The sequence below is a fragment of the Pungitius pungitius genome, chromosome 3 (assembly GCF_949316345.1).
Source record: "Pungitius pungitius chromosome 3, fPunPun2.1, whole genome shotgun sequence".
Lineage (NCBI taxonomy): Eukaryota > Metazoa > Chordata > Actinopteri > Perciformes > Gasterosteidae > Pungitius > Pungitius pungitius.
This window is the reverse complement of record NC_084902.1, coordinates 16,299,154-16,314,424: the sequence shown is the minus strand read 5'-3', so window position 1 is coordinate 16,314,424 and position 15,271 is coordinate 16,299,154. Positions and strand designations below refer to the sequence as shown.

The following is a 15,271-nucleotide window of genomic DNA, read 5'->3' as shown; positions in this document are numbered from 1 at the left end:
CTGCTTTATGGTCTATTTCACTCTAAATAGACCATTATTTACAAAATGAACATCATGCTCATGCAAGAACACATTTAAATTTTACTGAGGGAATAAATCAAGTAGGGTAACTTTCAAATAGACTTAACCACACATTTATAATCAGAGTCGCCCCCTGCTGGTCATTAGAAATAAAGAAAGAAAGCTAAAGACAATTTTAGAGATGGGTTGCTGCCAACTGTGTGACATCACCCACAGGTTTGTGGGGTTCATTGCTTGCCATTCACTTTTTTTTTTTTAAAAGACATTGGCTATTAACATCTTATTTTTCGGGGGGATTTTTAGATTACTGAAATGTTGACATTGGGGCGTCGGAGGGTCGGAAACCAACGCAAACACAGAGTACTAAAGGTATGAACACATTCTCTTCTTCCAGATGTCATGCCTGCACTCATTAGTCAAAGAATTTCTTTCTCTCTCCGCTGTCCCTGTCATGTTGCCTTGAAGAGTGGCGTGTCGTCTTCTACACCCGCCGCCCGGCAGCTGTGAGTCAGTCACTGAGCCGGAGTCCCTGACTCGCTCTTGTCCTCCTCTCTGTCTCTATATCATCCACTCGACACACACAGTCTCGCCATCGTCTCCCAAGTTGCCTTTGTCTTTTTCCTCAACGTCACATGCTGGACTTCCCACTCCCTCCTTCTCTTGCTCTCCCTTTCTCTCTTTCAGTCGCGATAGTTCCAGGGGTTAACCAGCACCACATGCTACGACAGCCGCACTCTTGACAAGAAGAAGAAGAAGAAGAAGAAGAAGGGGAAGATATTTTATCCACAACCCCGAAATAGCAGACAATTGACGGGCCACACGACACAGGCCATCAGTTCTTCTTTCATGGGCACAGTGTGTGTGTGTGGTGTGTGTTTCAGAGAACCATTCATCACATCAAAGTGACCGTGTTTGTGTGTCTACAATGACAGCCATGCTTTTAAATACCACAACTGCTCAGCTTACTCACAGCCCACTGACCTTAAATGTATGTGTGACCCGGGGTGTGTGTTGGGATGTGTTACTTGCATTCCATTGGCCTGATTACACTTTGTGGTGACTACAAACATTTATCATTGCTTTTATTGTCATATTGTCTTCCAAAATTCTGTATTTAGGAAAAAACATACACGTTTTTTTTACAACATTATTATATTATAATATTTTCCATATATTCAATTACATTATAATATTTTCCTTATATTCAACCATAGGATGGAATTTCACACTTTTACTATATAATAATTATATATACCACAGTTGTATTTTTTGCTTCATTACCTCAAACACAACATGCTCATACAGATGATAATTTTACTTCTCAAAACATCATTTAGGATTTTAACAATGCTCGGCTGTGAGAGCTGTCTGTGAAAGGTCGGGCCATCTGTTATTTTGGTCCGGGGCTTCTTTCTATTTGTGTGTGTGTGTGTGTGTGAACTTGGGCAAATCTGTATGTTTTCAAATTGCTGCACAAATCCATTTAGTCGCCTCTCTGACGTGTTATAAATAGCCTAAAGAGCAACAGGGGGATTCGTCCTCTATTATAAGTGTCTAAATATCAGCAGCTATTAGCCTGCTTGTCTCCCTGCGGCTGCTCGCCTCGTACAAAACAGAAATTCTCATCTGTCAGTCAGCCTCGGGCTCAGACGCTCACGACGCAGACGATACAAACAGAGAACCCCTGCACATGTCTGGTCTGCTACTTACAGAGTCTTTGCCTTCCTTTTTTCTTTTCTTTTTTCTGCACATCTGCGCATATTCACTACTACCGGGCGGAGAAATACATGGAAAGAGGGACATCCTCTACTGCAGCTACTGCAAGCAACTGGTTAGCATAGCTTAGCACAAAAAAAAACAGAAACAGAGTAAAGAAACAGCTAGCCTAACTGTTTAACTGTCCATTTGTAGGCCTTTGTGTGTTGTATGTGTGTGTGTACGTGTGTGTACGTGCCCACAAGGCCTGGTCGAATGCGTCGCCTGGCCGGCCTGATCAGTCCATAGCTGCAAATAATGCCACACCCGACAAATCAATAGGGAGCAATCATGAAGCGAGAGCGATGATAATTACTTAAACAAATCATTATCGATGGCCGCACTAATTGTCCCGCATTACACGGCTGGTATCGGCACTGATATTGGGCTGTACAATCAGTATCTGGGGGAGCTTCATATGAAGTGTTTCTATGAGCACACACCAAACTCTGTCAAACGGACCTTTGAAAGTTTTGAGTGTCGGTTTTTCTGTTAAAAGCTGAGACTGGACAATCACTGTGTTTCACAAAAAGTTCTTTGTCTTTATTTTACTTTTATTGTCTCTTATTTTTTCCTGCATTGTATCCTTAAAGTGTGAGAGTTCCGTCTTGTTAAGTTGTAAAATTAAAATAAATGTATATAAAAATGACAAAAAAAAGTATAAAAATAGGCTTCTATTTAATATATTAACACTGAGTAAAGCCTCAGTACTGATTTTACAGGAAAATCAAAAAGAACCTGAATGCATGCAATATCATCATTCATTTTATGACCTATGAACCAATAGTATTTCTTTAATAACATTATTATTACTCTTAAATATTTAACAATCTAACAATGTGACTATATGCTAAACTATAGTTATACGGTGTGGACTGTGAAACAATATATTTTTTTCTTATCTAGGTAAGAGAGGTCAAAAATAAGAATATAAAATATGGGTAAGTTTATTCTTGTAATGTCCGTCCCAAGCCCGGGGGGGGGGGCACCTTAGAGTTCATGCCACCTGGGGAGCTTATATGTTCACACTGGGTGTCTCCACACTCTCCATTCCTTCCCTCTCCGGTCTTGACCTTTTTTTTTTTGCATTCTTATCTCTCTGATGCTCCTTTCCCCCTTCATGTCTCCCCCCCCCCATTGTCCCCCCACATCCCTCCCTCATCTGCTGACACATGTCTGCATGCCGTTCCGCCTTTCTTTCCTTTCCTTGGCATCGTTCATTTTCACTCACTCAGGAAACCACAGCTCGACCACAGAGAAGCGCCTGCGGTGTTTCTCCCTCCAAAGGCCGACACTTCGCTCGCACCTCTTCCCCATCCACCCCCACCCCCTCACAGAAACACACACAGATGTAGGGAGAGTCCGAGCTGCTTGGGGTTGTCCTGGAATGAGACGGAGGGACTGACCTGTTTGACGCGGTCGGGGTTGACGGTGGTCTGTGGCTGCAGGATGCTGACGGGCTCCGTCTTCTGGGTGCTCTGAGGCATCTCCCTCACCTTCTCAGCGATGAAGTCGTGGACGCCGTTCAGCGCCTCCACCGTGCCCTGGATCAGACACACGCGCTCTGTCGTCCCTGGGGGACAGAAAAAACAGGTTTGGTTCATGAGTTATAAACGGACGGCATCCGGTAGTCGGCGAAGATACAATAGATCGTTTGGGGCAATCGTTAGAGCTGATATGCAAATAATCATGCAAGTGCATGAAAAGGGTTTCTCTCATTGCGCCTTCAAATTTTTGTCACTTGTGAGGAAGGACTGTAACAGCAAAGAGGAAAGTAAATGATCAAGAAAAATGTGGAAGGTGACGTTCAGCAGGGTTCCACAGCCTCCCATATAGCTCACGGCACACTTATTTTAAAAAAATTCAAAGAGCACATTCACAAATAAATAAGGAAAAATACAACACAAGAGCAAATACTGTATGTAAATGTAATGTAATCTCGATCAGTGCAAAACAGAGATAAAGCAAAGAAGGACTAATGAATATAAACAAAGGCCTCCACCTGACAAGCAACATTTTTAACGTTCCCATTTCCACCTTCAGTTCATGTTTCCAAGACGTGTCCAACCAGGAAACACATTCTCTGGTCCAATCCACTGAGCTGAACTCTATTTCACAAAGCAAGGAGAATTTCAGCACAATGACACATTTCTGTGATGATGTTGTTAGTTAACCTCAGCATTAAAATCACTGTTTTTAAAGCCATTTGTGTCTTATTAGTTCCAGGCAGCACTTGGTTTCCATCCATTGTATGGAAACTCTTGAAACTTAAATCAAAGTCCATGCTGCGCTGTGTGTTTTCTTCCCTTGATAGTTTTGCACACCTCCAGCAAGCTTCAAGAGTGCCGTCTACCTTTTGACTTTACCGATCGAATGAAAGACAATTAGCAGCGATCTGAAACCACACGTCATCTGTGTTCCTCAAACAGCTGGAAAAGAGCACTTTAAATGTGTTTCAAGCCTAAAACAATGATAAACTGTCCCCGTCGTAATTTGGTGTCTGAATATGTTGGCGATCCCCGTGAGAATGAATATACGTCCGTGTCGTGTCCAGAGAGGAGGGCCGGTGTTGACAGACGGACAGACGCACAGAGGAGAATCTAGGCCAACGCAAAGCCTCTCAGTCCTCCGTGTCCCGACAACTGAAAGTAAATCTCTCTTTGGCTATCGCTCTCTCTCTCTCACCATGTTAGCATTCATTCCCTCTCACTGATTTCTCTTTTCCATTTTTGCTTCTCTCCTTTCCTTCTTCCCTCAACGACTCCCTTCAATCCCCGACAAACCCTTCTCCTCCACTCCCTTCCTCCCATGTCTCTCTCTCCCTTGACTCCAGTATTTAGTGGGATCTGCTGTTATCTCGGCTCAGCAGCGTGTCAGTTAGCACTTCCTGTCTCCCCACGCTGCCTGGCTTTGTTGGACCGGCTCGGCCCTCTGTGGCTGCACTGGGAGCGAGGATGGAGGGATAAAATCTGTGGAGTGTGTCTGTGGAGGGTGTGGGAGTTACAAACGGATGTTACATACAGGGTGTAAGGGTGGAGATTTTTGAGAAGCCACATTATAGAATGTGGACTTGAATTTGATTTAAGAAATAAAACCCTGGTTGAAGCCCACCGGAATCATTCAGTGATACATAAAACTAAGTGGAGGTCAAATACAGCTTATGTCTTAAAGGTTATTTCTCATGAATGGGTTTAAGAAATCGTAATAACGGCCTAAAATGTGGATTTGAGGATTCTCTCACATAGTCTAGACAAGGAAAAAAAATTTGTGCTAGGTGTAAGGCTTAAAACAACACAAGCTATAAATAAAAACGCCGCATGTCCAGGCATTTCCAACATTTAGCTACCTGGCTAGGCTGGAGGCACCGTTAGCAAATACCCGAAAATTAACAGCAGTGACAGACAGCCTCTGTTGAAGGAAGCTGAATGCTTCAGCTCGCATGTCCGCGACATAAACTTAAAAATGCATGCAAGCGTGAGATTTCAGGTGTAGCCACATGCTAACGCTACAGATCTCAGCCTTATGCGTTTAATTCAGCGTTAGCGAGTGATAGCGTGTGTGTGTGTGTTTGTCCGTGCTTATACTGAGGAAACTTGGCTTCGCCTCTCCCCGACAGCTGGTGCCCTCTGGGTAATCTGTACCCGACCAATCACAGGCACGGATTAGCAGGCCATTGTCTTGGCATGAGTGCATGATTGTCCCTGTGTGTAGCTTGCGACTGTGTGCATGTGTGTTTGAGAGTGTCATCGCAGCAGGAAAGGCCACTCTGTCTGCGGGGATCACGATGAAACCGCTGTGCAGCCGTGCCACAGCAGCAGAGACCCGCTTCACGTGATCACAAAGTATTTACTTTGTACAAAGCAGAATTGACGCAATTGGGTTTGTAGAGCACTGGTTCTCTTCATTATGCAGCGAGCACACGCGGCCACTCCGTGCAAAGGCCAAACCAGCGGCAACACCTCCCCCCGGTGATCGAGTGTGAGCCCTGTTGGCCTGAAACCTGGGTCCCACCAGTGCAAGACGTCCCTGTGTGTCTGTCTTTGTCCTCGACTGTGACTCTGCATCACTGTCATTTGACATTGGAACCGTTGGAAGACGTTTTTTCTGAACTCGGGGTGCTGCAGCTGCTGAAGCGATATCTGGCGTTGTGAAGTCTGTGTTCACACGCAGACTTTGAGACATTTTTTAATGTTGCTCATGGGGACTCGGAACAACAACATACTGTACGGTAAACTCATGCCTTCCACTGCAGGATCATAAAAAAAAACTGTTGTCCTAAATTCTGCACTACTCTAATTTGCTTTTTTTTGCTTTTTAATTCCACGTCTACTGAAATGACAAAACAGATTTTAAATTTGAAAAAAAGAATTACCAGGACGAAAGAACGATTAAGAGCATTGAAAACAGTGTCTGGCCGATACCAATGAGATGTAAACTGCACTTCAAACCACCCCGTCAAAGTCCCCAAGAAGATGGAGCTGAGGAACAATGCAGTTTATTGCAGAGTTTGGGATTATTGGAGATGCACCACAGGAGGAAACATCATAAAAAAGATTATTGCCCACTACGTTCTGACTAAAGAGTTTTGGGTTGTAAAAGATACGGGGAATACAACGAGATAACAAGGTTTTAATGCTTCAGGTCTACTGGCTCACATTAACAGAATCCCTTCAGACGTGATGCAGCCAGATCGTTGGGGTAAATAACAGACGTTCAGTAGATTCAGATAACTGTAAAGGGTTCCAGCTACTGCAGCTTCCCAGTGCCACTCTGGCCTAACCTCCAGAGGCTGTACAAAAGGTTCAATTACAGGAGCCTCTTATTTCTACCAAAGAATGATGAGGATTGAAAATGAAAAGCAAGTGTCTGTGAAATTCTTAGCAGACGGTGAACTTCGGCATCATCCTCGTCAGGATCCGGGCTGTGGACCCCGGTGGTGGTTTTTATTAAAGTCTAACTAGCATGACTCACTTCTTCCTCCTCCTCCTCCTCCTCCTCCTCCTCCTCCTCCTCCTCCTCCGCCTCCTCCTCCTCCGCCTCCTCCTCCCCGATGACCAGAGAGTCACCGGAGGCAGCAGGCAGAGTGCAAAGCGAGCCGCTTCTCCTCTGATTTCTGACTCACAGACACACACAGAACCATATGCGCGCCCAGCGCGACTACGCATACCAACGAGCGGACATCAGAATGGCCCTCGGTGCTACAAAAGCAAACGCACGTAAACGCGTCCGCGATCAAAGCCCCTCGATCCCGCAGCGGGAGGGGACGCGTTCGCAGAAGGAAGACTTTTGCCCAGGTTTCGAGGGAACGTGCTTTGTGCTTCGCTACAGACAGAATCTCAAGAGCGGAAGAGAACAGCAAAAAAAGGAACTTGCATCAGTTTCTGGGCTTTCTTGTTGCGTTATGGAGTAAATGGTTCTGTGAAAGTTGTGTCTTGCTTGCAGGAAAACACGACGGTTGGTTTTTTTTGAATCACACACTCTTGCTGCTCACGCCTTCCTACCAGGTAACGCCGACGGCTCGGTACACTGCTGCATTTGCCCTGACGTGTTCGTGGATGGCAGAAACGTACGGCACGACTGGGAGTCGAGAGATAAATCTAAGCTGCAGCTAATAACTGGGCCACTGAGGAGTTTTTTTTTTTTACAGGCCATGTCTTAAATATTCTGTGGCGTTCCTCAACAAAGTCAAAGAGCTTCACATGCCCTGAAAATAAAAGATATTCCTTCTTGGTTTATTAATGTTGTTTTTCAGCTCAGACACGCACTAAAGGCATAAACAGTCTGCAACAGACTGTTGTGACATAAATCATTGCATAGGATTGCATTTGAAAAGAAAGTTCCTCCTGAGAACCCTTCAAAGGTTCACGTCATTCGCAGTCGGCAGCGAGTTCCTCAAACTTGAAACCATTATTTTTTACATTTGAGAAACATCAGCGGAGTCTAACGCGGCGGGCGGCGAGGAGAGGCGAGATGTGACGGCGTGCCAGAGGTCGAGAGTTCACAGGTACGTGACGTGCTCCGGCCTGATGGAAAGAGAGAGAGAGAGAGAGAGAGAGACCAAAGGTAGAAACCAATGGAGGAGTACACGCAACTTGTGTCACATCGGACAGTGTCAAGCGCGTGAGGGGGGGGGGGGGGGATCAGGCCCACAGCCGTGGCAGTCATGAGGAGTGACATCAGGAGAAGGAAGGAGACCACAGGAGACGGACTGAGAGAAGGACTGCGACGCAGAGAGAGAGAGAGAGAGAGAGAGAGAGAGAGAGTGACAGAGAGAGCTTTGTGAAACCTGTCACAACAAAGACACGTCAGATAGACCGAGGGGACGAGAGACAAGGCGATTGTGCAAGACCTGCGAAACCTGTGTTGTGCGGGACAGACCTGGTCCAGACGCCTTTTGAAATCTACAGTTCATTGCTTTTTTTTTTACACTCTTCCTTTCCTCGTCGTTTTCCCCCGCCCGCCTTTCAGCTTATTCACACAGACGTGATGTTCACGTCCCAAGTGGGGACACTGAGCACTGAGACGGAATCCGGTGAAAAAAAAAGACGGAATGCGGTCATGAAATAGGCCGAAAGCTACAGGGAGAGAGAAAGAGAGTAGTGGGCTCAATCCTGGCTGATTGGAGTCCCGGTGATTTAATGTAAGCTCATTAAACGGATTTCTTTAGGCCGCAGATAAGCTCAGGTTAACCGGCTACCTTTGATCAGATTGGTCGGATTAGCCGGCTGTTAGCGCTGCGGTTCAACGCCTTGTTGATTCAGACGGCAAAAGGGTGCATGGAACAGGCCGAGAGACGGAGGTCAGCCGGAGACCCCCGATGTATCCGGAGCATGTTTAGCACACACTCACACTATCACAGTTCATCACAGTTCTCTACTACAAAGGCCACTGCTTCTCTCATGAAAAGGTTCAGATTGAGTTTAGAAACAAAAGAGAACAAGTTTTGAAAACCGAATGTCCTCACGATGGCATTTTGGAATCACTACTTCTTATTGTAATAACTCATCTGATTATTATTAAGTTGTTATTCTCATTACAACTTGAGAAGGGGGAGCTCGATGACTTGTTTTTTCTGAACCAGTGATTTCTTTCTTCTATTATGCAACATAAGCTATAAACTATACCTGTTAACTACAGCTGCAAAGGGGAGCTGATTTAATGTTTCCAACATAGAAGCCATTCTGCTAAAGACACAGCCGTAAATTTAAGACTGCATATGAAGTAAGGTCTTCGAGTTAATTTTCAAATTGTTTTTTTGTTAGCACATGGAGACATCTTACATGATGAGGAGCCCTTTTCAGACCTGCACTTACTGTGCAGTGGCATTACACAGCTTCTCTGCACAATGACCCCTCGTAAAGCAAAAGTGCTGACGACAACCGTTTCGCCTCTTTCTTTGAGAGATGGATGGTTATATTGACTGACAGCTCAATAAGCCAATGGGAATGGCCGCACAGAACCTCAGTATCCAATTCAGCTTTTATGGCCTAATGACCAGCCCCAGCAGTGCTGAAAGTGCAATTCACTTAATCTTTTCATTCTTTTTTATTAACAGAAAAGACAGAAGATTGGACAGTTCTACGAAATATGGATAGATAGATAGTTAATGCATGACTGCTGCTGCAAAGTTTGGCCTGCAACTTTAAAACAAACCCACACACGTCAACCCCACAAGTGGGATTATACACCAAACACACACTCTTTCATGCAGCTGGGCAGCTGTTGGTGATGTCATGCGTTGTTATTCCAAAAGACAGGGAGAGAGAGACAGAGAAAGAGAGAGCATGACTGCATGTGCTGATGTAATCAGGAGCAGCAAGGAAACTTGGACCTGTTCTCTACTTCAGCCGACCAAGTCTTCATCAGAGAGACACACAGATAGGAGGGAAGGGGAAGAGATGAGGGAGGAGGGTGGAAGAGATGAATGAGTGAGTGAAGGAAGGAAAGAAAGATGGAAAATGGAAGAGAAAAAAAGAGGGACAAGAGAAAAACCTAAAACAAAAAAGCGAGGGAAGAACCGAACCAAAGTGGGTCCAAGAACGGGGAGTGAGAGATTTGAGAGAATAGAACAAGTAAGCAAAGCAGCACAGAAATCAGAGCAAAAAGTGCAGCTTATGAAAATGCAATGTTTGCTTTGTAACTCGTTGGCACAGAGTTCAGCTACAACACACCCTCTCCCCATGGCTTCCACAGCGTGCAACCAGACCAAATCACGGTCCATTAGGAAAAACCTATTAAAGCACAAAGTTACTGTGGGCACGGGGCGTTACTTTGACTGCTCCACTCTGACTTCAACTGACTGTAAAACATCGAAACAGGAAAAATAAAAGGTTTCCTCAAGTTTCCTGCGTCTCCACCATGGAAGGTGTAAATGAAGTGGATAAAGTCACTGTGGCATCACTCACTATTTTGTAGACTGACTTTTGAAGCTAGGGTTTTTTTTTGCAAACAGAAGATACGACTTGAAGGGGGAACTGAAAAAAACACGTGATGGCCCTGGTTTTAGACCTAACGCCTACATGAACCTAGTTGTGCTTTATGTTGTAATCAGACAGATGTTTGAATCACAGAAAGTTTGTGTTGAACATGAATCTTCTGTTATCCGTCATTTCCTGTTTCCTCCCGCCCCTCCATGTTCCGTCTGCTCCTCTCTTGTGTTGTTTTTCAATATCACCTCTGAAAGCAGCACCAGGGTAAAAACATGGTTTCTTGTCTGCCCCCCCACACTGCCGAGGTGCAGCAGTGACAGAGAACTCGGTGAGAAAAATAAGGCCAATCGCTCTAAAGAAAAACAAAAGAAAGTGGAAGAAAAGGCAGGAATTCCTGTGCTGTGATGTAATGCTTTTCACTTGGAAGGTCCTGCTGCTCTCCATCCAGCCTCCACCTCCTTCATTCCTCCAACATCTCCAAGTAAACTAATGCAACATGTATTTCTTACAAAAATGATGATCTCAAACTCCTGATTGTGTTTTGTTATTTGAATGTAAAAGAGTCCTTTTAACGACCGGAACAGCAGCTTTGACCTGATGACCTTTTTTCTTTACAAGAAACACTCCTTACTTCCTCACTAGCTCCCGACTTCCTGTTCACACACACACACATATATATAGAGTATGTTTAGTTTATATTAAGGGTCTAGCTGTAGTCCCCTTTACTGTGCCGTATGGGATTCACTTTTTACTTTGCTCAATAAAAGAGGGGATGATCATTTTCCTGCAACAAAAAAAGTTTTTTCTCACCATTTTTTCGCACTACACACCCTCTGTTTCCCATAATCCAACTCCCGTCCCTCCCTCCATCTCTTTGCTTTTCTTTCTCTTTCTTTGGCAGCAGCATCAGTCAGCATTGCCCAAGTGAAGAGATACTAGTGCTCCCCATAATCCCCCCCCCCCCTTCCTCTTCCTTTCCGCTCGTCCCCCTTTTCCTCTCCACCTCTTCATCTAACACCTTCATTTTCACGAGGATCACCTTCCACCACTTCCATTTCTACCCCACTCCTCTTCTTTCTCCTCCTCCTCCTCCTCCCTCTCTCTCTCTCACTCCCCGTTGTACCGGCTTTCACATTCATCTGAAAATTGCCAAACTGCCCTCAGCAACAAGTAGAAAACAGCAGGGAAATTAAGTAGAAAGGAAAACACCAGGGGATGCAGAACATTTCTGACAATTGCAGAGAAAAAACCTTTCACAGCAGGGAAACAAAAACCGAACCCCGCTGAAACTCTCAGAGTAAGTAATTAGTGAAGTCCTTTGTATCCATTGTTGGTATTCCAGAATAAGGATTCTAGATCTCAGTAGGTCTTTGCAATGACAAAAGTTACACACAGGACACGCTTTAAGTAGGAAGGGACCCTATTGAAAGATGGAGACGGACAGCTGTGATAACACATTGGGTCTTACCCATTGGTCAAACACACACACACACACACACACACACACACACACACATACTTAAAGACAAACTGACACTTCATGTCATTAAATGGCCACAGTGCAGAAACTCCTCTACGAGAACTGGAAAGAATGCAGGAGTCACACATGTGTAACCACAGACAACTATATATACACACCTAATCACCTGCATTCTCATCTGTCTTCTGCTCTCTCACACACACACACAAACACACACACGCACACACACATGCACAGCTCGTTTGTGTCCTCGTGGTAACTGGACCTTGTGTGAATTCTTGGTCGACCCAAACAAGCTTGACACTGGTCTGATTTTACTGGCACCCTTTCTCTCTTTCTTTCACCCTGCATCCCCCCCCCCCCCCCCCCCCACACACACACACACACACACACACACACACACGCAGACAATCACATACTAATGGATGACTTGTAAATGATGAATTTCTTATTCTGTACCCAGGGCTTTTCTCTCATTCCCTCTTCTCTCTGCATTTGTTTGCATTTCTTGTGCTTCTGTCATTCCCTGCAGTGATCTTTCATCATCGTTACACTTCAAAGGACTTCAATATACTGTATATTTCCTATTATCATATTTTAAAGGATAAGCACCCAAGTTTTTCTGTTAAATACTGTTAGAATTGGTAAATAAAAAGATTAAACGGTCCAGTGAGAAGGTCTTAGGATGATCTACCTGCACAAATGTAGTATAAAACTAACAATTAAGTGTACAATAACCGGTAATGTTTTTGTTAGCCTTCAGACAGCCTTTCATAGAGTATGTGTGTTCATTAAGAGCAGAGCTTCTTCTGCAGCCCACAGCGGACGAGTACGGATGGAGGTAAAGTTCATGACTTCCAATGGAATTTCCTGGAAGCTGACCAGATACACTGGCGTTCCCCACAGCATTGAGTGTGTGAATGTGTGTGTCTGTGCTTGGCATCGTGTACGTTGTTTTGCACACACATGCACACATTGACACACACTCCAGCTCTGATACTTGTCCAACAATTATCTCCCCTGTTGGTATCTGATGTCGCACAACTGCCTTGATGGGGGGCACACCTGTCTTCTTGACTAACGCACACACACCCACACGCCCCTCTTTTTACTTTTTTTACCCACGCCGCACTGCGTCCAAAGCCTGAAAGTTATCCAAACATTCTCTTCCAGCATCTGCGCACGTGTGCGTGAAAGGTGCGAAACTACAGGAGTTCCATTCTGCCTGTGTGTGTACCCATGTGTCTTTTGTTTTGTGTGTGTTGTCATTTCCGGAACTAAAACCAAACTGTGCGTTAATTTTTGTATTTGTTCCTTATTTGTAGGCCCGGTCTATCTTTAACTTGATGTGGACAGTGTCAGCTGGACTAATCCTCCTTGTCTCCACCCTCTTATAGCCTTAAATCCCCCCCAAATCCATCTCTGCTCCCCATGTGCGCTACAACTGCCCCTTTACCCCGTCAGCTGCCCCGACACTGCTGTCAGCCTCTCTCTCTCTCTCACACACACACACACACACACACACACACACAAACCTTTCTTTCCCTCATCATGTCTCTGCTCCCCAGAGACGATTCCTCCTCTCTCCCTCAGTTGTAAGATCAGTTACAGATTGAAGTTTTAGTCCCGTAAACAGTTCTGAGGGAGAGATCCTCTCATTGGTTGAAGTCAGAACCCGGCGGGCAGAGCCATAGCGTGTGTGACGCAACTGGATTCAAACAGCTTTAGAAATGAGCAAAATGCGTTTGACCCACAAGGAGTGGTGCAGTCTCATGAAGACGAGAGGCCAGAGACCTCCAGAGTTTTTGGCCCAAAATGTGTCTTTTCATTAGACCACGTTGGGTAACGATTAGGGCTGGATATCAATGAAAATATGACACTACTGATACTAAAAGAGAACTTAATTTGATATCCATCTTGCAGATAGAAAACGTCTCACTGGCTAGCAGGTCTCCGTGCAGCACAGCGCTCATCCAGCTGTTACAGCTGACACAATGTGGGGGCGGGGCCGCGCTCTATTGGACCCGTATAACCCAACAGCAAAACAAAGCGTAACTGCAGCACGTCTTCATGCAGTGTAATAAATACACACTTTACATTAGAGTAATAAAAGGAGAAAATACCGTCACATCTCTCTCACTCTCGCTCCATCTCTCTTTCCTCTTCATCCCACGTTCCCTTTTACTTCTTCTCATTTCCCTCCATCCTCTCTCTCTGTATCTCTCCTGGATGAACACACCCTTTTTCTTTTTGATTCACGCTACTCGGAAATACACACACACACACACACACACGCGTGCACAGACCACGCAGCTGAGCAACAGAGCATTTATGCAAGAATACTCATCTAAAGCTTGCAGAGCTGCAGCCGTTTGAACCCGACCCCCCGCGCCATCCCCTCTCCCCTTAAACCGGGCCGACACCCGCACCGCGACATCACATGTGCCACGTGGCGCTCTAATGGAGGCCCGACTGCTGGTAATGTAAGCCCGCTGCTCTGCTCATTGACTTTTACTAGACCACATAATAATAAGGAAGTAACAGATGAGTGGCTTTAATTTCCGAACTTGACATCCTTGTGACGACGTAAGTGTCAAAAATGCCCGGTAGGAATATGTCAGCAGCATGTATTTGCTGTATATTGAAATAACTGACGTTTTTCTCGTACTTTACAAATACTCAAACCTCAAAAAGCCCCTGAAGGCATTCGTAACTTATTAAAACAGATTTAGTGGAATGGAAAAAGAGAGAAGAAGAACAATGAAGTGAACACAGTCTCTCATCCCCCACATACCGGTTTGTGATTGGCTGCAGCACCGTGCGATGTATTTGACAGGGAACCAGAGAGGGCTGCTTAATAGCTCATGGCACGTGGCTCAGGGTTTGACCCCTTTGGACACACACACACATGCACACACACACACACACACATACATTCACACACAACATTTACTCAACAAAGCTCGTCAACCATGGAGACCAGCATGCCTGGTCTTTTACATCATCCTCACACAGAATCTGGTCCACATTTGTTACAGCTGTGACTGCAACGTGTGTGTGTGTGTGTGTGTGGGTGTGCTTGTCTCTGGGTATGTTTTTGTGCATCTGAGATCATGTACGTCTGTGTGTGTGTGTGTGTGTGTGTGTGTGTGAGAGTGTGTGTGCTGGGACTTGGCTCTAACAGTGGGGACACGTAGCCTGAGAAAGTAAAAACTGTGCAGCGCCTCACACACAGAAACATCCTCAACTATGCTTGAACTCGTTGCCTCATGCGCTGCCGGTGAAACCGCCTGAGAGTTTTACACTCCAACGCACACTTCTCTTCAAGCGGGACATTAATCCACGTTGTAGGTAAAAGAAAAAACGACTCTCCGCTCCGTGTGGGGAACTTGTATTGTAACTGTAAACCCAACTTTTACACTGTGAGACATTTGATTAACACGAGAGCAGAAGCTGTGAGAGGCATCTGAGCCAAAGGGTGTACCGCCAAAGAAAAGATGTTTCATGACTTTTATACGTTCTCACGTTACCAAGTTTATGGTTTGAATTTACTACTAGTTTTGGCATGTACAGTACATTGGCCATT

General features: G+C 45.1%; 1 protein-coding gene across 4 annotated transcripts in view; it reads right to left on the bottom strand.

The window, feature by feature from the left end:
- Nucleotides 1–15,271, bottom strand: part of nova2 (NOVA alternative splicing regulator 2) — a 61,229-nt gene that overhangs the window by 14,287 nt on the left and 31,671 nt on the right. For all 4 annotated transcript variants that reach the window (XM_037464006.2, XM_037464015.2, XM_037463989.2 and 1 more), the window contains one exon: nt 3,183–3,349. In XM_037464006.2, coding sequence (XP_037319903.2) covers nt 3,183–3,349 — 167 coding nt within the window. The remainder of the gene's footprint in view (nt 1–3,182; nt 3,350–15,271) is intronic.